The sequence below is a fragment of the Chaetodon auriga genome, chromosome 18 (genome assembly GCF_051107435.1).
Source record: "Chaetodon auriga isolate fChaAug3 chromosome 18, fChaAug3.hap1, whole genome shotgun sequence".
NCBI lineage: Eukaryota > Metazoa > Chordata > Actinopteri > Chaetodontiformes > Chaetodontidae > Chaetodon > Chaetodon auriga.
Window position 1 is genome coordinate 14871191 of NC_135091.1, and position 23973 is coordinate 14895163.

General features: G+C 43.8%; 1 protein-coding gene across 1 annotated transcript in view; it reads right to left on the reverse strand.

Annotated features, from left to right (window-relative positions):
• Positions 1–23973, reverse strand: part of plcb1l (phospholipase C beta 1-like) — a 99919-nt gene that overhangs the window by 13278 nt on the left and 62668 nt on the right. The window contains exons 9-31 of the mRNA XM_076756280.1: positions 23204–23370; positions 18066–18212; positions 16676–16833; positions 14297–14379; positions 13935–14019; positions 10499–10673; positions 9002–9088; positions 8501–8571; positions 8178–8274; positions 7835–7919; positions 7454–7578; positions 6820–6974; positions 6555–6719; positions 6168–6267; positions 5754–5858; positions 5545–5660; positions 3220–3358; positions 3032–3085; positions 2646–2865; positions 1629–1797; positions 638–714; positions 449–538; positions 251–308 (exon numbers count right to left, since the gene is read on the reverse strand). Coding sequence (XP_076612395.1) covers positions 251–308; positions 449–538; positions 638–714; positions 1629–1797; positions 2646–2865; positions 3032–3085; positions 3220–3358; positions 5545–5660; positions 5754–5858; positions 6168–6267; positions 6555–6719; positions 6820–6974; positions 7454–7578; positions 7835–7919; positions 8178–8274; positions 8501–8571; positions 9002–9088; positions 10499–10673; positions 13935–14019; positions 14297–14379; positions 16676–16833; positions 18066–18212; positions 23204–23370 — 2728 coding nt within the window. The remainder of the gene's footprint in view (positions 1–250; positions 309–448; positions 539–637; positions 715–1628; positions 1798–2645; positions 2866–3031; positions 3086–3219; positions 3359–5544; positions 5661–5753; positions 5859–6167; positions 6268–6554; positions 6720–6819; positions 6975–7453; positions 7579–7834; positions 7920–8177; positions 8275–8500; positions 8572–9001; positions 9089–10498; positions 10674–13934; positions 14020–14296; positions 14380–16675; positions 16834–18065; positions 18213–23203; positions 23371–23973) is intronic.

Below are 23973 nucleotides of genomic sequence, written 5' to 3' on the forward strand. Positions count from 1 at the left end.
CACACATACATACACGTACGCACACGCACACGCACGCACACACACACACACACACACACACACACACAACCCCTGCTTTTATGTTCATTCAGTCTTTTTCCACACAATTTATTTGTTGTAAAGCACTTTGAGCTGCTGTCCTTGTACGAAAGGTGCTACACAAAGACAGTTTATTATTATCACTATTATTCTTGTTATTGCTCCATCTTAATGAGGGACTCCATCAGACCATGGCCATATCCTCTCTTACCCGTTTGATGTACTGCACCACCTCATTGACAAACGATCTGTTGATCTCCAGCTTCTCTCTGTAGGGAGAATTTTATCAGCATTCAAACTGAGCAACCAGCTGCACCAGAGCTAAATCTTTAGTGACATCTAGTGGTCACACAAATGTATTAAAGTACCATTTACTATTTGTTGTTAAGGTTCAAATACAGACACTTACTCTTCTGTCACATTCTTGTCTTTAGATTTGGCTTCATTGATCTTCTCTTGCCGTTTCTTGTCCATTTTCTTCTTCAGATCCTTCTTTTCTCTATAGATGGTGAGACAGAGAAGGAGGAAGACAAAGAGAATGAAACTAGGATTCCTTCGTGTTCGTGTGACTGTGTGTGCGAGCTGAACACAGTCTTACTTCTCACAGATGTCTCGGAGCTTTTTGAGCTGAGCATTCTGGCACTCCTCCGCGATGGTGGTCAGCTTCTCAACCAGCTGGAGAGAGACACACAAAGAGAGTCATGATTGGACACTGACAACAAACCAGAGTAGAGTGAGACAGAAAACATCCGCTTTTAATTCTCGATCATTTTAGTCACTTTTATTCCAGCTACGTTTGTTTGATCATGATTAAGGAACTATCTCCACCATGCCTGCCGTCTTTTGCTTGAGTAAACCTTTGTGACACCTCAGCTGTGCTCACTTTGCAGGACTGCTGGAGCAGAAGTCATTTCTTTTTTCCACACCATACAACAGAACATGTGTGCAGGCAGCGGAATGATGGCTGTAATATTGTACATGGTGAGCTTGCAGCAGCGTTCACTCATTCACTTGTCTGATGTGATTAGCCTGCGTTAGCCTATCTGAGCTTTGGGACAGATGGAGACAGTCAGCGCTTTATCAAGTCAGGGCAAGCTCATATATGTGTGTCTGCTTAGTCTGCTGCCACATGCAGTATGTGCCTTTTTATATTATGTATGTTTATATGTGCTGTTTGTGTGGGAACAGTGACTGGTACTATAAACTCTGGGAAAGTTCAAATTAGCTACAAGTGTAGTGGCCATAACTAGGCAGCTTACGATGGGAAATCTGTCATGTGGACTGGAGCTTTAAGTCTTTTGTCCATATATGTGCAATATGTACCAAATGATAACTATTAAATACTTAACAGACCTTTGGGGAACAGCATGGTTTTGGCTGGAAATGTCTGTTCTCACAGATTTGCAAATTGTTCAGTCATTTCTCAAAAAAATGGCAAAGACTTTCAAGGCTTTTTAAGTGCATGCAAATGGAATTTCAAAAGGATTCTGAAAAAACAACAAACAATTCCGTTTCTTGCTATTAATTTAACAACTAACCGACCCAGCAGGCCTCACATCTATATCCTGTGCGTGTGTATTTGTGGATACCTGCTTGATGTGTTCTCGTTTCTGGTACTTCTCGCTGTAGTACTGCTCTTGGCGAAGTGTGAGGAGCTGTTGCTGCTGCTGCTCCTTCAGCTCTGCGAGCCTCTGACCGCACTCCTGATCTAGCTCACACAGCTCCTGGTCCAGGGTCGACAGGGAGTGTTCGGACCGACTGGAAACGCAAACACACACACGCACACGCATATTAAGATACCTGCGTCCATTTCAGTACAGTGGTCCTAACTCAGTCTGTAACTGGACACTGTGAATGAATACATGTGATATGCATATTTATATCAAATAAAACTAGAATGACAGCATTACTAAGACAGATACTGACATGGTTGCCTTCATGGCAGCCTGCCAACTGGTCATTAAATAAACTTTTTTCTGGAAATGGTCCAACAGAACATTGATGCTAATGTTTGAAGCCATTTCAAACATTAGGGCGTGCACTTATCTTGTACCCTGAAGTGATTTGGTTGAAATGAATTATCTGTCTTATGCAGTGCTCCTCTGTGGTCCACACTGGCTGAGAGAACTGTTATCTTTGCTGCATGCTGAGTACTGATTCTTCAGTGTGTGATGGACTCCTGAGGGCCCTGAATGAGTCCCTGAGGCCTGGAGGAAGCCTTATCCACTCATTCTTATTCCAGACATAGCTCTTTCTGAAGAGGGCGATGTCTGCCTTAAAGTGTTTGTTTTAGAGCACTACAAAATGCAACAGTGCATTTTAATGAGTTTTAAAGGTGCATGATGTATTGAGTATTTCTGCAGATGGAAGACAGAAAGAAAAGAATAAAGAGGGACAGGGAGGAAACATTGCACACCATCATGTTTACTATGTGTTGTCATGAAGAACTACACGTCATTTTGTGCCTCTTTTTTCTGAGTTGTGTTGGCATGTTTCTTGTGGATTCCCTTTGACGACAGATGGAGCAGAAGGATTACAAAGGGAAGAGGTGAGGAGGGGGAGCAGCAGTGAGACACGTTGAAGCGGAGAAGAGGAGGGCTACCTACCTTTTCTTACCGTCTCGTTTGTGGCTCTTCTGCAAGGCAGAGCGCCGGCGCTGATGTTGACTCTGTAGCTCGGACACACGAGCCGTGTGCTCCTTGATCAGCTCGCTGGTCTTGCGGTGGTGTTTCCGAACCAGCTCCTTCATCTCCTTGTACTGCTTCCTCTGCTCCCGAACAAAGCCCTTCTGTTGCTTCAACTCCTCCAATGTCTGAGCCTCCAATTCTAAAGACAGGACCAACAGAAACAGATAGATGATAGTGAGTGAGAGAAAGGGCGACAGACTGATAAATCAATCAAAATCAATGAAACTCATTCCAATGAGTATCATGTGAGTGATGACCACAGATATGAGAGTAAGTGCTCATGAAGTTTGAAAACTTAATGTTACCGGTGAGGACGCTCTGAATGATGTCTTCAGTCTTCACTGATGGTTTCAATGAGCCTGGTCACCAAAAACAAGTTATTTGCACAATCAAGTGACAGATCTCTGAACTTTTCTAAAATGGTTCTGTAATGTACATTTGTAATGAACTTTTTGAGCTACTGAAAACGTGCTGCTGGTTATCTGTACAGTACCTGCAGACTGGGGCTGGTGGCCAACCAGCGAAGGGGGTTTAGGGGCGATAATGGGCGTATGGCTCAGTCCGTTCTCTGCAGGCAGTGTTACCCGCTGGTCCACCTTCGATTCTGAGGGGGCATCACTTCCTGCCTCCACCTGTCCATCACGTGAAAGATTCCACATGCGGATAAATCCAGTCAACGGGTGTAAATACAGCACCAACCAATGAGTCTTCTGCAGAGGATTTTTGTGCAGAGTATTTTAAACTGTTAACATACATGACAACTTCTAAACCGTGCAGTAAAAAGTACAGTAAAGTGGGCAGTTACAAAAACACAAAATTTGCTCTTGCTGTACCTGTGTCCTGCAGGATAGTTTGTAGACATAGCTTTGGTAACCCACTCTCAACATCTCTTCCTGTGCTGAGGCTGAGCAGATCTTAATTCCCCCCCCGGCTCCACTGAGTCTCGCACTACACGCTCTTATCTCTGAAACATTAACGCACTTTTAAATAATCTCTGCTCTAGTCCCGCTAGCCAGATCTTCTCCTCCTTCCACATTCATCTCCTCACACCGTGCTCTGCCTTTCCCTGCTCTATCTCTTTTAGGCACTGTTGCCATGGTCACAATGTGAAGCAGCTCTCCGTCGGCCATCCCCTGGCTAATCGTATCAGCTGGCAAATCAGATAAAAGAAGCCCCTCGGGAACAACCCTTATTTCCAGTCCCCTCTTCTCATAACCCCAGATAACCCCGCCTTGCCTGTCACCTTAAGTTTCTCCTCAGGTATCGTCTCTTTGTCTGCTCCCTGTTGCATTCTGTCGACATTTATCCTCAGCTACACGTACACTCTGTTAAGTACATTTAAAATGACTAACACTATCAAAAATGATGCGACTGTACCCTCAATGCACAACTTATGAGGTGACCATCCTCCTGCTGTTGTTGTAATGTTGATGGCCCATTAGTGTGAGGCGGTCGCAGTGCAATCTTTCCTCTGATACGTCACTTGGAACAAAGCAGACGGTCACATCCTCTCATGCAGCGACCACTCGTTGAAACTCTCGGAGCTGCTTGGCATTTAGGTTACGATCCAACTGAAGCCTCTACTAAAATTAAAGGTCACTGCCAACAGCGGCTTAAATTCAGTTGGCTTATATCCTGTGTTTCATGTTAATCAGTGGTTAGTCAGTATTTACGTTCTCTGTCTATCATCAAATTGCATTTTGTATGTTCTTGAGGCCTAACAAACATGCTGAATGCACATCTTTCCTCATGATACATCTTCAGAGGTGGCACTCATAATAATTTGTTGTTCTTCCTTGCCTTTATTGGTATATTGCAGCATTTCTTGGCACATTACTGCCACCAACTGTCGATCAGTCGAATAGCATGAAACCAAATATACATAGGCGTTCTCGTGTGTGAGCCCCATACAAATGTTTTTAGCGGTCAAAATCTCCATATGGTACCTTTAAGATTGACATCGAGCTAAAGTCAGGTGTAGAACTACAACATTACAGACCATTAAAGACCTTAAGAGGATCAGTAAGATCCATCTGATTGTCAGTCATGCAACATTCATTTGATTTGGGTTGTCCACCTCACATCAAACTCCCTGTTTCTGAGTGGGGAACGAGACTTTCAACAGGACATCTTTGACACACTGTCAGAACTGCCACTTCTTCACATTGTGACAATTATGTTGGTTCATTTTCTTAATGTTTCAAACTAAAACCCTGGCCATATCTTACACATTGCACCTTTGAAGCATGGCACCATGAAAGTACTCTGAGATACAATGACAGACCTCCCCCCAGAGGAAACCTGCAATCAGAGCCTGCAGGTGGCTGCTGGAAGAGGCTTGATGAAATGCAGCAACAATACTGCTACAGCTGTGGTTGCAGAGCACTTTATCATGGAGCAACTGCGATTGAAAAATGGCCAAAACAAAGTCCATTGATAATATCTGTGGGACTCTGTGCTGGACACAGGCTGTGGTTCATAATCCCTCCTTTCTCTATAATGGTGCTGTTGGATGGCTGTGGGCTTTAAAGTACTCTGTGGTGATATTAAAAACCTCCTCATGCTGCTTCTTTCTAAATTGCATATTAATAGAAAGGAAAGGGAACTCTCTCTGCAGCTTATCATTGTGCCTGCTTTATCTTTTGAATTTCTGAACCGGTTAGTTCCTGACAATGATGAGAGTGGCCAGCTGGCTGAGGGACCGCTCGTCTCAATCAGCAACTAATCAAACGCACAAAGCTTTCCACACATAAACACAAACAATAATGAGCACACATATAGACATGTGTGAGCTAGAGGCATACACACACACACACACCTCTTTGTCTCCCTCGTCCTCTCCTCCCTCCTCCAATGTGAGAGCAGCCAGCTGATTGGCCCTCTGCTCCATCAGGTTGACATAGCGAATGGGATTGGACAAAGCCTCAATGACGTCTGAGGAAGAAAACAGAGCAGCTTTTTTTTTGTAAAAGCCGAGCATGATTCTGAACCTCTTCTGACCGAAAACATTGTTCACCTGCAACTTACCTGCAAATGTGTCTGGGACGTAGTCCTTTACTTCGACATACACGAAGAGAGCGGGCAGAGTCAGGGACTGGTTCTTCTCATTCCTCAGGCTGATGTAGTGATAGCCTGCAGGGTGTGAGTCACATTAAGGGTCCATCACATCAAGTGCAGCAGAGCATCCAGATAATTGAACACACTTCAGGGAAGAGTCACAGCTTATGCAAACATTTAAACAAATCTTATTTAGTACTGTCTCTTCCCTCGTGTCTGTTATGTTTTCATGGTTTCTGTGTATTCTAAATGCTTATACACCTTTGCTTTTTAATACTCCCTCTATTCTCAATCTGTCCGTAAAACTGGAATTAACAATCAAATTCAGATGATGCTTAAAATCATGGTGAATGATGGGAGCTGTGCTGAAACAGAACTAGTCACCTGGACGGATGGCTGACACAGGAATGATGCGGTGGCCGATGAACTTTCCACCTTCTTCAAACACAGCTATCCTTAATGAAGCCAGTGTGGGCAGCACAACCTGAGAAAAACGTACAAGAAGCTCGCATCATCACATAAAAATGACACAACTCAGTCACTGTTTTGTTACATTTTCTTAAGGATATATTTCACATTTATATTCAGTGTATTGCTCAAGCTTTTTAGCTGTTATATAGCTGTGCATTACTAGAAGCTGTTTTTGTATTAATACCCTGAGTGAACCTGCAGTAAGCTGGGTCAAAATTAAATTAAACTCTCTGCTCCGTGTAAAGATTTTCAAATGAAAATGTTTCCACTGTGTTCGTGTGCACAAAGCCATAGTCTGACCTTCTTGAAGACAATGGCCTCCTCTTCCCAGACAGGGTTGATGGCATTGCCCTGAGATGTCTTGGTCTTGAACGCTTTCCTTTTGGTGTCCACCGGTAAGCCGAACATGTCGATCTCCACGTACGTGCCTACTTTCTTATCTGACAGGAACTGGCCTGAGATGATCTGTGAAGAAGGAAAGAGAGCGACAGAGAGGAAAAGAAAGCTCAAACACATCATAGAGACAGCCAGAGAGCTTCACAGACACAAAAAGACAGACACAAACCTTTACAGACAGTGTGTTGGCTACTATCCCATCCACTGTGCTCTCAGTGAAAGGGTCAAAGTGTTTGTCCGGCCGCCGCATAAACTCTGGTTTGAGTCTGAAGCCACATTTGCCATTATACTCATACATGCCCAGGTTCAACTGCATGGACAAATCTGTGGAGTGAGGACAGAGAGACAAAGGTTTATTGGGGTGAGTCAACATATTATTTTTCAAAGAGGAGTGGCTCATACATTTTTCATCACTGTGAGAGAACAAAAGATCTGTATCATTAAGGCAAGACACTGCAGGTGAAGAGGGTAAAAAGAGGTATCACTATGAAACTTCCCCATCTGACTATTTACATGAAGACAATGCTTTTTTTTTCTATTGTAAGTTTTCAGAGATGTTACATTCAAATATGCAAATCTTACAAGATCTATTTCATATGTCCTCATTTGCATTTGCAACTCCACATCAGAACTCTGTACTCAATGTGTATTCTAGATATTTTCTTTCCACTAGTCTGAAAGAAGACATGTTATGGGAGCAAACAAGCCCAAAATCTCAAAATTGATCAGCGCATGGAAAAAACAATGCTTTCACCTGTAGCCTAAAAAAAACTATGTAATAGTCTTTCACTATCTTCCCTCACCAATGGTTTGGAAGTTGAGGGCCACCAGCTGACAGCCGGCGTTCCAGAAGAGCTGAGGGTTGTAGTTGGATGAATCCACTCGGGTTCCTTTAGGGTAGATCCTGCTCAGCTGCAGTTTGTTGTATCTGAGCAGAGCAGGTTAAAGTACAACTGGTGCTGTCGCTGCTACCACTGACTACTTCCTCAACTACTCAACGCGACTTGCATCAAATTCTGCATGGATTACAGACTTCACATGACACACAGTATGTTTATCATTATTACTTTCATGTAAGAAGATGAGCTATATGACTGAAGTCGTGAGTGAGACGAAAAACAACCATAAAACTAGACTCAAGCACTGTGAGTACAAACATGTTTCAGTAAAACTGTGAAGGATACTCCACAAACTCTACAGGAGATTTGGTCAGTTGCTCCAAAGCTTTGGTCTCCACGAAGGACGACATCTGGAAGCTGCGATTGATCTCTGCGGGCAGAGATACGTGATATGTTGGTGATACGCTGATCACAGTGTTCCAGTGTTGGCAGGACAGATTGAAGTCATCAAACGTCTCAGTGCTGTATGTTTACAGCCCTTCTACAGAACCGATGTACTGAGTTTCCATTAATATTTAAAGGATTTTATCCCAAAGCACAACTCTTTTCTCACTTGAGACGTTACTAAGCTCAGCATTTCAGAGACAAATAAAATGTTCACGTGGTCTAATTCAGTGTTCTTACATACTTTTAGAGCCCTCGAAGCTGTTGAACTTGACTGGCTGGATGTAGATGACCAGGTTGGACATTTCCTCTGTGGCAAATGCCTCACTGCCTGCTGTACCCTGTACATGACAACACACACACGCAGAAGCAAATCTATAAATGTAACACAGCACAATGTCTTACAAAAAATGTCCTATTAACGAGCTCTTTGCCAATGCCGAAGAAATAAAATATGTATCAAATACGTACACTAGAGGGCAGCATAAGCACATGGCATGTGAATAGTACACTGATCTGTAAGTCTATTACTTCTAACATCTGAATTGCCGCTTGCAAGATACTCACCTCATCCATTGAGCCCTTTTTACAGTCGTCATCATCATCATCCTCATCCTCACTTTCTGCCTCCACCTCACCTGAAACCCGAGTCACAAATACGGACACAGATAAATTATGCTGAATCAACCAAATGCGTGTAAATTTCATTGACATTTCCACATACTCGATGCAAAATGACAGCCTTTAAACAAGTCTTTATCTGGGATCTGCTGCCTCTTTTACGTCTAATGCAGGGACATAAACAAGGTTTACACTGACAGGTCCCAACCCACACAGCTCAACGACTGAGGAAATGAATTTCAATGTTGTTTTGGTCAAGCCGACCCAGCCTCTGCACCCACATAATGAGAGATCTACTAAAGATTTGCCACTGAATCTGAGGTCACACCGAAATTAATTTTAGCAGTGTAATGGCTGAACTGACCTACAGCCTCTGCAGCCGGCCTGATGAGAGTGCTACTAATGATTTCCCTCAGAGTCTGAGGTCATGTACTGTGTATGACTCACCAATAGACTTTCTGCCCTGCGGCCTCAAGCTGAGCTCAGCACCCTCAGAAGGCTGCGAGGGATCTGCCATCTCCTCTTTGGTTGAACCTGTGTGGAAAAAACAGAATCATCAACAACAAAACTGTATCCTGCAATACCAGCAGGCCAAACTACTACATAACTGCAGTGAGATACAATACATAGCATAGCATGATAAACTGACAGCTGCTTCAAAGAACAACAGGTATCAGCCAAGCTGAACCAGTGGTGTAAATGCCTTCATTTACATTTCAGATGAAAGAAGAGATCTAGGCTGCCTCTGCCTTACTGAGCGCTCACAGCACAGAGATGTGTAGCAGCAAGATGAGTTTGGACTGTTTTTTTTGCTTTCAGGCCACATAGAGGCTGCCCCTAAACCTCTGGGTGTGGCTGAACAGTCACAAAAAAAGTATGTCCTATGTCTTTTCTGAAACGCTTTTCCTTGACCTCAATGGAAAACATCATTAAGTCAAGTGAAGATGTGAAGGAGACAACGGCGGTGCTGAGAGAGTCCGACTGCACTTAGACTACGTAATTATGCCAAAGCGGATGTTACTGATGTGGGCCTGCCGTGGTTGCTTTAAATGCTGCTGCTGCAAGGAATCATGGGATAGCGTTATCTTCAGGAAGCACTGAAGCACCTCTGTTTAGCATTAGAGAATTGGACAGAGCTGCCCACTCACCTTCCTAAGCAAAAAAAGGCTATTTGACTGAAAGCTCTGAAAGCTCTTCAAAAATCAAACCCATACACCTGCATTCATCTGCGTTTGCCTCTTATGGTCCAACACTTACGCTGCTGCTTATGTCTTCCACCAGGGGGCAGTGTGTGTTAGGGTAAGACTGAGCTCACGGTGCAGCTACTGGAAGGAAATTCTAGGTAATTGATTGCAAAATCTATTATAATTTACAGCTGAGTGATATACTGTTTGTATGAACATGAATAAATACTGGGAAATATAAAGTAAAAAAGAAAGCACTGAGGCGTGCATGTACACACACATATATAAAGGATATGCATGAAGTGTAGGAAACCCCAATGCAGATATGACTGATGAGGGAAAACTAAAACCAGAGAGCAGCTGTGAAAATATAAGAATCCATAAACTGAGACGTGTAAAAGTTCACCCAACAGTTATAGCACAATGCACACACAAACCACACGCACACACACAGACACAATGAAGGCCACTACTGGCCTGCGTTTAAGACGCCCCAGTGACTACCAGTGTGCGTGCCTGACAGCGAGTATATGCAACAGCCAATAATACCTCCAGCTGATGGAGAGGGCCATGAAAATGATGAATGATAAACAATAGCACTGTTTCGCTCCAGCGGTTCAGTTTCTGGACGGCACAGAGGTGTGGGGTCCACACTGCAGACGGACTCAGACAGTTTGGCTACAATTTACAACTGAAACATCATAACTCATCGACCCCGGCGTGACTTGATGGCTTTGTCTGTAGGACAGGAGTGCTTTACCTGCGCTCGGGGAGGAGGGCTCACACACACTGGAAGAATCGCTGTAGGTGTTGGAAACCTGCTCCGACAGCTTCTTCTTGGTGCTTCCGTCCGTCTTGTGGTGTTTCTTCTTGTTCTTCACCAGGATCTTCCCCATCAGCTCCATTGGGCTGGGGAGTGGCACGCCAGACTCCAGCTGGAGGACAGAGAGGAGGAAAAAATATACAATAAGGTCATGAGTAACGGAGAAAGGCACAGACACAGAGAATAAAGCAACACTCTGCTGTATGACGGTATGATCTGATGAAGAGAGGTTGAAGGTTGCTTGCGTCAACAAGAGAAAATGTGGTTATCAAGTTCTAAAATGTTTCTGTGCAGCTCAATTACAGTCATAATTTACAGAAAACACTGAAGTTGTTTACTCATTACAGAGTCATTCAAAATGTAAATTCAGTGTTGTTCTGCTCAAAATTCACTACGGAAGATTCTGCTGAGTCGAGCTTGTTAGTGACCTGAGGATCGGCGCCGAGCATTACAAACTCTGTTGATGTAACGGCTCAAAAGTTTACACTCTCAACATTAAAATCAGCCTCCTGGGGGAAACTGAGCGTTAAACACAAACATTCAGCCTCTCGAGGGAGCTGGCGAGAAGTAGGCAGATCTCTGATTTATTTATGGGGTACACTGCTTTTGGATCACAGTGTTTAGGGATATTAATAATGCATTATTGAGAAAGTCAGCAGTGATGCTGAATACACACACGCACACTCACAACCGCGGAGTTTACGACTTATAACCAAACTTTAAACATCTTACTTTCACTTGACTCCTTTCAAGAGCACAGAAACAGTGATTCATACACCAAACTTAAGTCAAGGTTTTCTACGTCCAATAACTGACTCTCCCAGCTGCCACACACATCCATCTACACCTTTCTGCTGTTGTTGGAAAGTGACAAAATAAAGATTAGATGTCCCGCTCGCCTTGGCTTCACTCAAACAGCTTCACTTAAATGGAACCAGTTGTACATTGGATGGGACGCGTAATCTCGACTGCGCTGAAATGCACAGTGCTAAACCTGATTGATTAAACCACAGTTTAGGTGGATGGATTCAATTAATCTTTTATCCCAAATCCCCAATCCTTTTGGTGAAATGAGGAAAGCGAAGAGAAGGCACCAACAGAATAAGCAGAGGAAGAAAATGCTCTGAAGAGAGATTCTGCTCTAAGACCGCTCTGCTTCTCATCACTTTCAAGCCTCGACATCTGACCAGCGGTGGAATGTAACTACGTTCATTTATGCTTCTTCATACTTCTACTCCTCTACCTTTCAGAGGGAAATATTGAATTTTCACTCTACTTAGGCTTAGACTAACCTCTGTTTCTGGCCGCCTCAGGCAGATTATCAGATCAAGGTTCACCTTTTCTGAACTTTGAACCTGTGCGAGCACCCCTTGCAAGACTCTTCAGTGTCAAGTCCATTTTAGAAGAGGAGGAATAAACCTTTCCTTCAGGAAGGATTTTTATTATTCTCAAAGAATACAAGTAGAAGATGAGGAGGGATGCTTGCATGGCCATCATTAAGTGCAAGGACTGTAATAGCGCAATGAAGTCTTTGATTAAAGCTGTATCATCTTAAATTAGTGGGATGTTGTTGTTAGCCTGCTAGCTACGCTGACTCCGACAGCTTATGTTTGCTCTTCTGCGCACATTATTCTCAATCCTGCCTGCTTTGTGCGTGAGCATGTCTCGCCTTGCCAATTTTACTATGTCTGCATCTTAAAAGTAAGCTTCAACAAGATTAAGCAAACAGCAAGAAAAATAGGTTTTCATATTTATTCACACGTTTCTGCAATACGGCCCTCATCAGCGTAATGAGGGCAATGATGAGAGCCATATAAGAAGAAAATATGTTCACAGTGAATCAAGGTTTGAGGGAATTTCAGCCAGGTTTTTTGGGAGAAAAGCAGACTATTTTCAGTTTAATTGTAACAAAAAAAAAATAAATAAAAATGAACTTTGTCAGCAGTCTCATTCACCACAAATGTCAGTTTTGTGTAGTGGAGATAAAAGAGGAGCTTGAATTTCTAAAAAAGCTGTAATCCTCTTTATTCTCACCTTTGGCTCAACCGGAACCAGTCAAGCTATACTACCCTATCTGGCCTTGTCCCTATGGACTAATGGAGCTGATATCCCATTTGATATGCTGTATACACGGCTGTCTCCATACCAGAGGGGAGTGGTTGTCATTGCACTCACCTTTCCCAGTTATTACATGCTCAGTGGTAGAAATCTGATTCTCCCTCTCTCTCTCCCTCTCTCTAACTTCTCCCTTGGTGTCTTTCTCCTCATATCTCTCCTTCTCCTTCCCTCTGCCACTCCAATCGAAAGGCTTCTCCACGATAATACTTCAATGTCAAATCCAGCAGAGGGCTGCTGGGAACTTGAGCTGCTCTGTAGTGTTAAACCAACGGGGACAAGACATCCCATGTGAATAGCACGCAAGGAGCAAGCGCTATGCTAAAGTACATATGTGTGCAGGATTGTATGTGGGGCATGTTTTCACGAGTGCACCAGACACTGAGAGAGTTTCCTGAGTGTGTGAGACTTTGTGTGACAAGTGTCGACATTTGTCTCACGTAAGTGCCTGCGTCATTACACACAAAGACGCCTTAGGGGGAAAGAAAAAGGAGTTTGGCCACAAAGAGACAAAGCAAGCTTTTGACTGGTAGCCATGGCAACAGAGGAGAGACAGATAAAGGGCTGCCAAGAAAAGCCGCGTTTAGATTACAGCGTAAAACACTTCCGTTTAATCTTACACGGCTGTCGTTTGCAGTCTCTCCCATGATAACAGAGGGGTGATGCAGGGGAATAAAAATGACTGTGGGGTGAATCATTAAAAGTTGGCTTCCACGGCACATAAAGAGCCACAGGTATGCGCGTGTCTGTGTTTGAAAAGGAGAAGGGAAACCGGAGAGCGAAAGAGAGACAAAGTCTGGGAGGCCATTTCAGAGCGTGCCTGGAGTGACAGAAAAAGGAAAAACAGTGACAACACGTTCTGCCCGGCGCTGGAGGGCATGTCAATATGTTGCTGTTTGTGAGAAAGATGGAGAGCGAGAGAGGAAAAAAGTGACAGAAACGCAGAGAGATGGGGCGTGTGCGTGCACAAATGCATGAACGCTCAGTATATGTGTGCGTACGTGCGTGCGTGTGTGCAATAAGTCATGGCTTCTTGCCTCCCGAATGTATATCTGTATGGGCAGCATGCTGGGCAGCAGTGTTCAAGGACACTTCTTTGGTGCACTCATCTGTGCGATAATATCTGCTGAATCCCTCGCTGCTGGCCATGTCGTACGCATCTGTGTGTGTGTGTTAGAAAGCGAGGGAGCAGCAGAGTGTGAATGTATGCGTGTGTGTGTGTGAGTGTGTTGTGTGTTTGAGCATCTTATGTACTCACAGGATATTTCTCCAGAGGTTCTGTCAGTAATGCGTCTCCAAATATTGACCGGCAGTACTCTGCCATCTTAGCCTGCTGCTTCGGTCTGGGAGTCATCACACACAAATACAAACACAGACACACACACACACACACACACACACACGCCATCATGGTTCCTCTACAAAATATCAATATACACTGAACATGCATGCTATTCCTAAGAAGCCCCTTGGAGCCATTAAAAGACAAAACAATCACTGAGAGCTACCATGACGTAGATGTTTACAGAGCTGATAAACACAAAATAGCTGATTGGACCCATTGATGATCCATAGCTCAATCAGTGATCAATAAGGTCGGCAATGATGCTGTGGACTTACGAGTCCACGTGGTTCTCAAAAGACAGGATGATGGGGAAGGGCGAGGTCTTGAAGGCGCACTCTGCTATAGCCTCGATCACCTCCTGAAAGCACCAACGGAAAAGAAAAACAACTGTCAGTGTAACGCTAAATGCGGAAGACGTACACCTGCGGCAGAACGTTGCTATTATTATGTATGCATGCGTAATGTATCGCACATTAAAAACAATGAATGTCGCAGCTGGTTTATGTGATGCTATGCTGCAGCTTCACAGGGTAAACAAAGCATTTGGAAACACTCCCCAGCTCACACAGCATCCAGATTGATATCCATTTTCAATCACATGATTCCCCCCATTTCAAGGAAGCCTGAGAGCCTCCCCGAGAGGACATGCTCGAACCTGTTGAAATCAATAACTGTGGGAGAAAGCAGGAGTGATAAGACAGGAAGATTTCTCAGTAGTACAAAAAAAAATGAATTACACTCCGCCTTACTCCAAATGCAAGGCGGTGTCTGGCTCCATAGCATTACGGTGTATTGAGGCTACTGATGCTGGAAGATTTGTTTGGCTGCGCGTATCAAATGCATCTATCAGTGTGAAAGAAGCGTATGTGTGCAGGATGAACGAGATGCTACATTGTCTGCTTAATAATGTGAACACAAATCCTGTAAACCTTGTGCTCAGCCATTCATGTCCCACAAATCGTGGACGTGTTTACGGAAATGGGAGCTGAGCCATGAAGTAGTGCCACTGCTCAACTCCGGTGAACATCTGATATCGGATTTCTGAGCCACTGATTGTCTAAGCCAATTACGCCATGGTTAACAGCAGTGTCAGTTCAGTTAATGCTGTCATTTCCATTTGCGCCATCTCAATCCTTGCCTGTAACTCAACCCTCTCAATCTGTAGCTCTCCTCCATCCTCTGCCGCTCGCATCTCTTCTCTTTTTGTTTTGCGCTCTCAAGCTAATTCCATTAGACTCCTTCTACTTCTTTTGTTACCCTCATTAGATGTAAATTTCCTCTATCAATCAGTCCATCCTCCTCTCTCTGTCTTTCTCTCCTGACACCTACTCTGCCCTTAGATTTTCACACCCTCCTCCTCCTGCTATAAAAGCATCCTTCCTCTTTGTCATCTCAATTAAGCACCCCTCAGCTTCAGTTTAGGGCCATTCAGCATGTCTGTGTCCCTTACGATTTGCCCTCTGCTGCATGCATGCCCCACTTTTTCCTTTTTCCCATTTACTCTCCTTATCTAACTCTGCTTTCCTTCATGCTTACTTTTATCTTCTCTGTCTGTCTGTCTGTCTGTCTGTGTTTCCCTCTGTGTTTTACTCCCTGCTGTATACAAAGTTATAAGCCTTAAAGTCTTAATGAAATCAAACCCCATTTCTATTTATGGTCAGCATCTCTTCTGCAGCAGCCCACTGAATTCACATCCAGTTATTACCTCTCTATATAGTAGATTTATTGGTACTGGCAGAGTTTGCCGTTCGCGTGCTGGATTCAGGCTGGAGGGTTTCACAGGAAAACGATGCATGCATGTAATCAAGCGCAAATTGGCTCTCATTACATCATGTTGGTGCCGCATTAAGCGAGAACTCACACTGCTTTACATTAAAAGCCTTCAACAAGCGAAAATGGGGTGGCTTTTTTGGGAATTAGTCAAACAAAACACAACTTTGCTGTGCGCTGCTGTTCTGCGGAAAACTACTGGTGCCATGTGCTGCATGAAATTGCAATTATTACTGACTGACTTCTTTATTAAAACAGGTTTTTTGGGTTCACTGTAAACAGATTTGTCACGTCTTCTATTGCATTTCTGACAAACTAGGAGCTCAAAGAGTGTTTGCCTTAGCACTAAACCTGTGCACCACCAGTAATCACTGGTGTTTCCAACTGGACTACACCTTTAAAGCCAAAAACAATACATCATATTAACCATCTAAAGTATGAATATGACAATGAAGACGTACAAATCCAAGCTACTGGACCTTTCTCCTTGAATTTGCTTTTACTTTTTTAGCCTGAGACAAGCTTTTGCATTTTGGCACAAGGGTGCATGTTTGCAGATGCTGATCTTCACAAACGTGGCTGTCGATACACTGGCACGTGACCCTAAAGCCACTATTTCAAAATCATGTTTACTAAACAGAATCAACTGGATATCTAAAAGCACATAGTAACTAGAGGGTTGTGGGTGTTGTGCCCAACCCAAATACCAAGATTTGATGCAGTGTGCACATGTGGACTGTCTGTTTACCCAGAACCCCCCTCTCTATGTCTCCAGACAAAGACATTAAAACTCATCTTCACACAAAGACCTTTCAGTCTGTACTCACCAACCCCCCAACCTAATCCCCTGGCCTATATCGGTATCATCTCTCTCCTTGTGTTACCTTGAAGGAGATTTCAGTTGTCATGGTGAAGCCGTGAGTGATGACAGGTTCTTCTTCTGTGGTGCGACCCTTCCAGCAGTCCAGTTCAATGCATCGGCACCCCGACAGGAGAACCTGCTTGTACATCTCGACTGAAGAGTTCCCCGCGAGCTGGCCGGCTGCGCTCCACACATAAGCAAGCAAACACACACAAACACCACTTCAGGTAACTGTAACATTGATACCCAAAGTACCAGGATACCTATGAAAGCATGTCCTCCCACGTTTCAAGAGCTCATTAACCGCATTAGTTGCTAGTGCGCAGTAAAAACAATACAATTGCCGTTATCTGAAGCAGCCAAATCTCATCAACCTGTCACTATTAGCGAAGCAATTATCTCTTCACATTAGCAGCATGCTTTCCTGCAACATGGTGGGAACTGTGACAAAGCAAGAGCGTTCTCACTTTAGGTAACAGAATTTATTTCTTCCCTTTTTTTCCTTCCTTTTCTCACTTTTCCTCTCACTCTTTGTTGCTCTGCTTTAGACAGACAACCTGAATTCATGTATTGCACACTGCATAAAACATCGCTTTAATTTAACACGGATCAACACGATGCACAGACATCAACCGTAAATCGCACAAGCTGCTGTCCATCTAATCATCTTGTGTGGATTTTTCTTAAAAAGTTGTTACTGCACGGACAGAAATGCATTCTGCATTACCAAGCCTCCCTGTTGCCTGTAATAATATCCCAATGTGTCACTTTGAAAATACATAAAGAAAAACAGCGTCCATGAGGAGAGAATCAAGGACCTGCTGTTTGTTTTTCTCATTTCTTCATCTTGCAGGCTATGAGGCTGGCCCATTACAGAAATTCCATTTTTTCCATCGCTGGAGAAAATTTGATCCACTTGAAAGATTCGATGCTCTCCAGTTCCCCCCAGAATAGATTTGAATAGATGAATTCTAATAACCATTGAAGAGAAAATGGCCTCTGTATTGTGCCTGCCATGCTCGTGCACTGCCAGGAGCCAGTTACTGTGACTACCAGTCTAAAGAAATATTTAACTCATGAATGTCAATGAATTGAGTCTCATGGCATGACTTGATTGGATAACCTCTTGAGGGGTAACACGGGAAAGGGGGCCTGGTATACACTGGCCCATTTGATTGACTGATCTGCGCGGAATAAAGTTGAGCGTATTCACCTGTGCATCCATAATTGTATTTCTAAACGAACAACTGTTCATGTGCAGAAGAATAAAGGATGCAATCAGTCAGGAGTAAAATGGAGTTGAGTGGTAGTATGTGAGTGCAAACCAGACAGAGAGAGTATTTCCATACACAATAGACTTTCCCCTTGATGTGTGTGTGTGTGTGTGTGTGTGTGTGTGTGTGTGTGTGTACCTGTGAGGTATGTGTTGTGCGAGGAGTTGATGAAATAGTGGGAAAGGGGAAGGGTCATGTCTTCGCTCTGGTCCAGCTTCTCAGGTGGGATGATGCTGTTCTCCTCCCCGTTCAGATACCTGGCAAAGCCTTCCAAAGAGATCTGACCTGCAGGAACACAACGCAGCATCTCAGCAACGTTTTGACAGGTCAGCCAAAATGATGAGTTCGAAAACTTCTTTTTCGGTCCACACAGGAACCTGAACTCCAAATCCTGTGCCTAAGGAGGACAAATCCCATGAAAAGACGAAAACCAATGATGAATTTATCCAAAAACAAGTACAGTCTCTGCAGCCAAAGCCTGATATAGCTTACTCCTCTGTGCCACAGACCTCAGTGAGACATGCTGCTGCACTGGGCGAAAATCTGCCTTCACTACCATGAACATGGTAGTTTATTTTGAACTGATCCCACTTTCATCCTGCTGCTGCAGCTACTCACTATGCACCAAATGTGCCTTAATTTGTGGCTGGAAATAGTTGCAACAAATGCACAATGTTGAGTAATGTTTGCGAGGAACTACAGTGCTGCTGCTTCTGCACACTGTATACCCTTCTTAAAAGATTTACATCTTCAGTAGGAATAAATGGGCTTCAGGCAGAGTGCCACAGACGGGGTGGGGGAGTTGTAAAGCGCCGGCAGACCGACCAACAAATCGTTGCTTTTGATCTTCTCATGGGATTTGTTGACAGCAACAAACACATAGGATGTATCCAGCCTTATCCTTTAAATGACATCAATTAAAACATGGTGTATAACACATGGTGGTGCACGACGAGGCGCCACAAAAAGACTTTCTTCCTTTTGCAGATTTTGTGTATGAAATATGTAATATGGTTGACAGCTTTGTAAGTGTGCTTGAGTGTTTGTGTACTGTGTGCACATCCTGCGCGTGTATTTAATTAAGCAGTAGACAAAAATGTTTTTATTTACAAGTTTAATGGAGCCAGCATCCTAATTCACTGTTTGTTGAAAGCCTTTGTAGTTAATCTCTCAGTGTTTCAGTTTCTTACATTTAACTGTGGGTGTATGCTGTCGGTTATTAGCCTCCATAACAATATTAAAGGCGTCCAGCTCACAATAAAAACGTGACTTTCTACATTTCAGACTCCACTAGCTTCCTCTCGTGTTGCTCCTGTCCATAATAAGTCACACGGGGATCTGAAAAAGCACGCGCTCCCGTGATGTTGTTCTTTCCTTGTTTTGATTATTTGTCAAGGTCACTCATGTTAAGCCTCGCCTTCTTACTGTCATCGCTGCGCTCATGACTTCGCTGAATGTGCCCGAGAAACTGAATAACTCTGAATAAATAAGTAATAAGCAGTGGAAGAAAAGCTCACATCTCCAATCATCCAGACACAAGATTAAAATTTCCATACACATTACCATACACACCACACCTGCATGGATTAAATTTTGTACAACGTATAACAAGGCGCCCGAGGTGAAAGCATGCAACATCCTCCACCCACATACACACTCACTTGACGTTATGCTAAATATGCTAAATGATGCAAGCTCGACGGGTGCAGCAGGTCCCTCTGGCCACTTTATGCTAATTAATGCGGTGCCGCCCTCTGCAGAGTTGCTGGACTAATTAAGGCTGGCTGCTGTCTGTGACATGTGAGCTCAGTCGCACTCAGCGTCTTACTCCCTGCTGACTGCCAGGACCTCCCTTTGCCAGGCTCAGGCCTAACCTCTGTACCACTCACGCACACACAGCCATAGACACAGAGCTTACCCAGTTCCCAAGACATTTGTAGGTCAAACTGGGAAAAATGGTGTTAACAGGGCTGGGATTAGAGGTGTACTTGAGTGAGAACCTACAGGTGTTATTCTAAAGGTGATGCTTGAAGGGTGATGGTAGCCTGCCTCCTGAGTATGACAGGCTCCATTCAATATAATAAAAAAAAACATAACTAAGGCTTTTGGAAAAAATAAGGACTGTTGAGAGGAAACTGCAGTGTAAATGTACACTGTGGGGCAATAGTGGACACAAACTGACAAAGAGCTTCCTCTCTACAAGAACAATATGCAATGATATACCACCATCCACTCTGAGTGTAAGAGACTGTAAGTGTCTTGCTTCATTTAGCATCTTATTCATCTGCATTCAAACAATGTTGGAAGGTTTGAGCGAGCGCAGACTAAAGTAGTCAAAGACAACCATAGAGCAGTGAGAGGTGAGAGAAATAAATGAGAGCTTTAACATTCAGAAAGTAGAAGATGGAAAGGGAGAGAGTGCAGAGACCTAAGGCATTCGTGCAGACTTGCTGTGTTCATGCATCCACATGATGCTTTTTCAGTGCAATCTAAGAGCACATGCATGGTTTGTACAATCTCCCCATGTACACTTCTACATGTATGTATGAGTGTCCTTCAGAGAATGTGTGTGTGTGTGTGTGTGTGTGTGTGTGTGTGTGTGACGGTAGCATGTGGAGCTCTGGACCCCTCTGCAGAGCAGATGGCAGCACTTCCTCCGGCTAGATAAATACTTCACATGGGGAAATCTGTCACTGGGACAGAGAAGGGCACGCTTCCAGAGCGCCTGGGACAGGCTGAAACCACAACATCACAGTACGAGCACATCGCTGCGATCAGAGTCAAACACAGGGTGGTCAAACGGGACGTTTGAATTTGGTTTAAAGAATGATCTGATCTAATTTGGGCACCTGTGATTCATTTTGTCACACGTTTGGAAAAAAAAAAGTCAAGTAGGTACTTTACTCAGGAGAGTTTAGGAAAGCGGCACTTGTGCTCTGCTTGAGTCAGCTGAGATCAATTTAGTTCAATGCAATCAGTAAAAAACGTGCAAGTGTGATTAGCATAATAATGATATACGGAGGAGGTTTGTAGATAAACAGCCTCTTCTGGCACCAAAGAGTAGAATTTTTACATTTTGAAACAGGAATAACAGTCTCCAGACTATCAGTTTGTTCTCAAGATATTTTTTAAATATAATCAACCGTGTACTAAACTTCACATATGCAGCAGAGCGGCAAAAGTTTTTCATCAACAGCCGTGTGTAAGTATATACTCCATTATACCCAACATGTGGACATTTAGTGAATCACATGGCGTACTAAAGCCAAATGTAGTATTGATTTGGAAGGTGAAGACATATTCCATGTAATCAATAAGCCACATTTGTTTAAATGGATGTGTACACAGATCTAATCTTTAACTCAAGTTCGTATAAGAACACAATTTACAGTGTGGGAGGTCCTGACTAGAAATCTATATTAATTTTGGTGCTTTCTAGGCCATGAAGGAGAAAATAAACTGACACTGGGTTAATACAGTAAGTATTAACTACTCAAATACACGAGGACTTCTTTTCTTCTTTTCTGTACTTTTTATTGTGTTTTCAAAATGGCTTGGTTGAACACGATGGAGAAAAAACAAACCCAGTGATTTGCTTGAGAATAAACAGAACATGGTGTAAAGTAAGTCACCCATTTTGGCACCCTTGTGTAGCATGCTTTCCAGCAGAGATAAAATTTGAATTGGCACAAACCCGACCTGATGCCTGATATCTGAGGTGGGATGTTCTCCAGTTTTGGCAGCTCTCTGTCCACTCACACTTCAGACGACATGAAAGCACAGCATGTCCAGGAGTGTTGGATCCCCTACGCTCATCCGTCCTGGTTGTTCATGAATTATTCTGTGCCTCATGCTCAAACACCACACCTATAACAGCTTGTTTATGTACTCTTCCACGTGTGCAGCTTAGTGATGTACATGATGGTTATTAGTTTAATTCACGCTGTTTCTTTGGATGTTAAGTCTTAAGGTAAACCGATGCCGCTGTCTACAGCACTGCACAACGGCTGTGACACACGGAAATGTGCAAAACACACACACAAGCCACAAGGAGCAACTTGAGACACACATTCAACAATTTGACAAAGAACATATGCAGAATACAGACACGCACTGCAATGCAAGACACACTACAAGTTGCCAAGTTACTACTGGTTGCCTGGCAACTGTTCCCGCCAAGAATTAGTCGAGCACACAACCCCCCATGAAACGGCCAATTGTCTTTTTCACACTTAGACACACAAACGACATGTAACATGTCAATTAAAGAGCTTTAGAGGTCCTGGTGGCAAGTTTTGTTAGATTTGACAGAGCCAGACTAGCTGTTTCCCTTTGTTTCCAGTCTGTGTCTAAGCTAAGCTAACTGGCTGCTAGCTGTAGCCTTAAATTAGACAGAAATGAGATATCAAACTTCTCCTCTAACTCTCCGCCAGAAAGCAAATGATCATATTTCCCAAAATGTCTAACTATAGCCTCAAGCGGCAACGCACTGAGCTCCCTGAGCCACCATACCTACCCTTCAAATCACTGACCTTTGCTCCTTTTAAAGATCATATGTTTTTCTAGATAACAGACAAAAGCACGATTTATGAATTATACTAAGCAGGAAAGCAAACGAGCACTAAAACACTGTGATGAAAGTGCATGTACACTTGTGTCGAACAGTGCCACATAAGTTCTCTGCTGCACTCCACATGCCACTTGCTATTTGTTCAAGCTCTCCTGAAGTGCGAACACACAGCAGCAACCCTCCCTCTCCCTGTCTTTTCGCTCTCACTCGCCTTCACACACTCTCTTTCTCTCTCCGCACTCAAGGATTCTACTCATGCGAGGCCGTCCCTGTAAATAAAATGGCAGGGAATATCCTCTGCACAGCCCGGCAGTGGCCGGAGCATTTTGGTGGTGGTGGTGTGCTCGGTGCGTGTGCTTGCGTGCGTGGTATTTGCAGACTTCTAACATTCCGTTCCCTGGCACCCCACGACGTCCCCTCACTTTCTGAGCATTGCCATGACAACAACCCAGCCAAGTTTACTGGCTGGGGTTGAGGGTTGGAAGAGGTTGGGTACGTCTGGGTCAACTGTGCAGAAGTGTTTGTGCTTCCAAAAATGCTTCAGTACGGAACACGTGTGCACCTTAGGTTACATCACCAGTATTAATCATGACACTTACATTGCATGCATGAGAAGTTGCTGCTGACAGCATCTCATGTGTTTATGTGTACATATTAGCATAGAAGTGTGGCTATGTTTATACCGACAGACATTTGAGCCACTGACCTTTCTGTGCAAGCGAAGCGTTGGGTTCGTATTTGTCCACCAGCACCTGGACCTGCTCTGGTTTGAGAGGAGGGTAGAGTATCTCGTTCAGACGAGGGTCTCTCTGTTTACTGTTAATAAACTCAGTCATCTGCTCCACCGTGAGGTACGGACGACTCTTAGCCCCCCTGAGAAGAGAGGAAGGGAAAAAAAAATGGGTTTAGGATGCAAGAAGAGAATTTAAAAATGGTGATATGAGAAAATAAAATGAGGAGGAGATGATGGAGAGGAGGAGCGGTAATTAAAGCGCCTGCAAAGAGATGCAGAGAGGCAGAGAAACAGAGGCGCAAAGGAGCAGAGGATTAAATGTTGTGTTGAGTAAATTATGAGATCTGATTAAAACGCCTTTCATATCTAAGCCTGTTCCACTAAATTATCATCTCCATATCCTCCTGGCTCTCATGCCATCTCACTTAACTGTGATTAAAATCTATGACTTGGAGTGGCCTCGGTCATGCTGGCACGCTGCCTCGGCTCATGGTCTGAGTCCCTCTGGGCCAAGGGGCAGCTCTGCCTCTGCAGCACGAGGGGCCACACAGCCAGACTTGAGGAGTCACAACCAGGACCGCTACAACACTCTTTTCTGTACTAATTAACTGCTTATGATGACTCTAATGTGTAAAAGCAGATGTCTTCAACCTGCAAAGCCATATTGCCCTAACAAGGATGGCGGCCATTAATTTACTGCCCGTCTGAGGAGTGCAACAGATGGCTTAGAGAAAAAAAAAAAA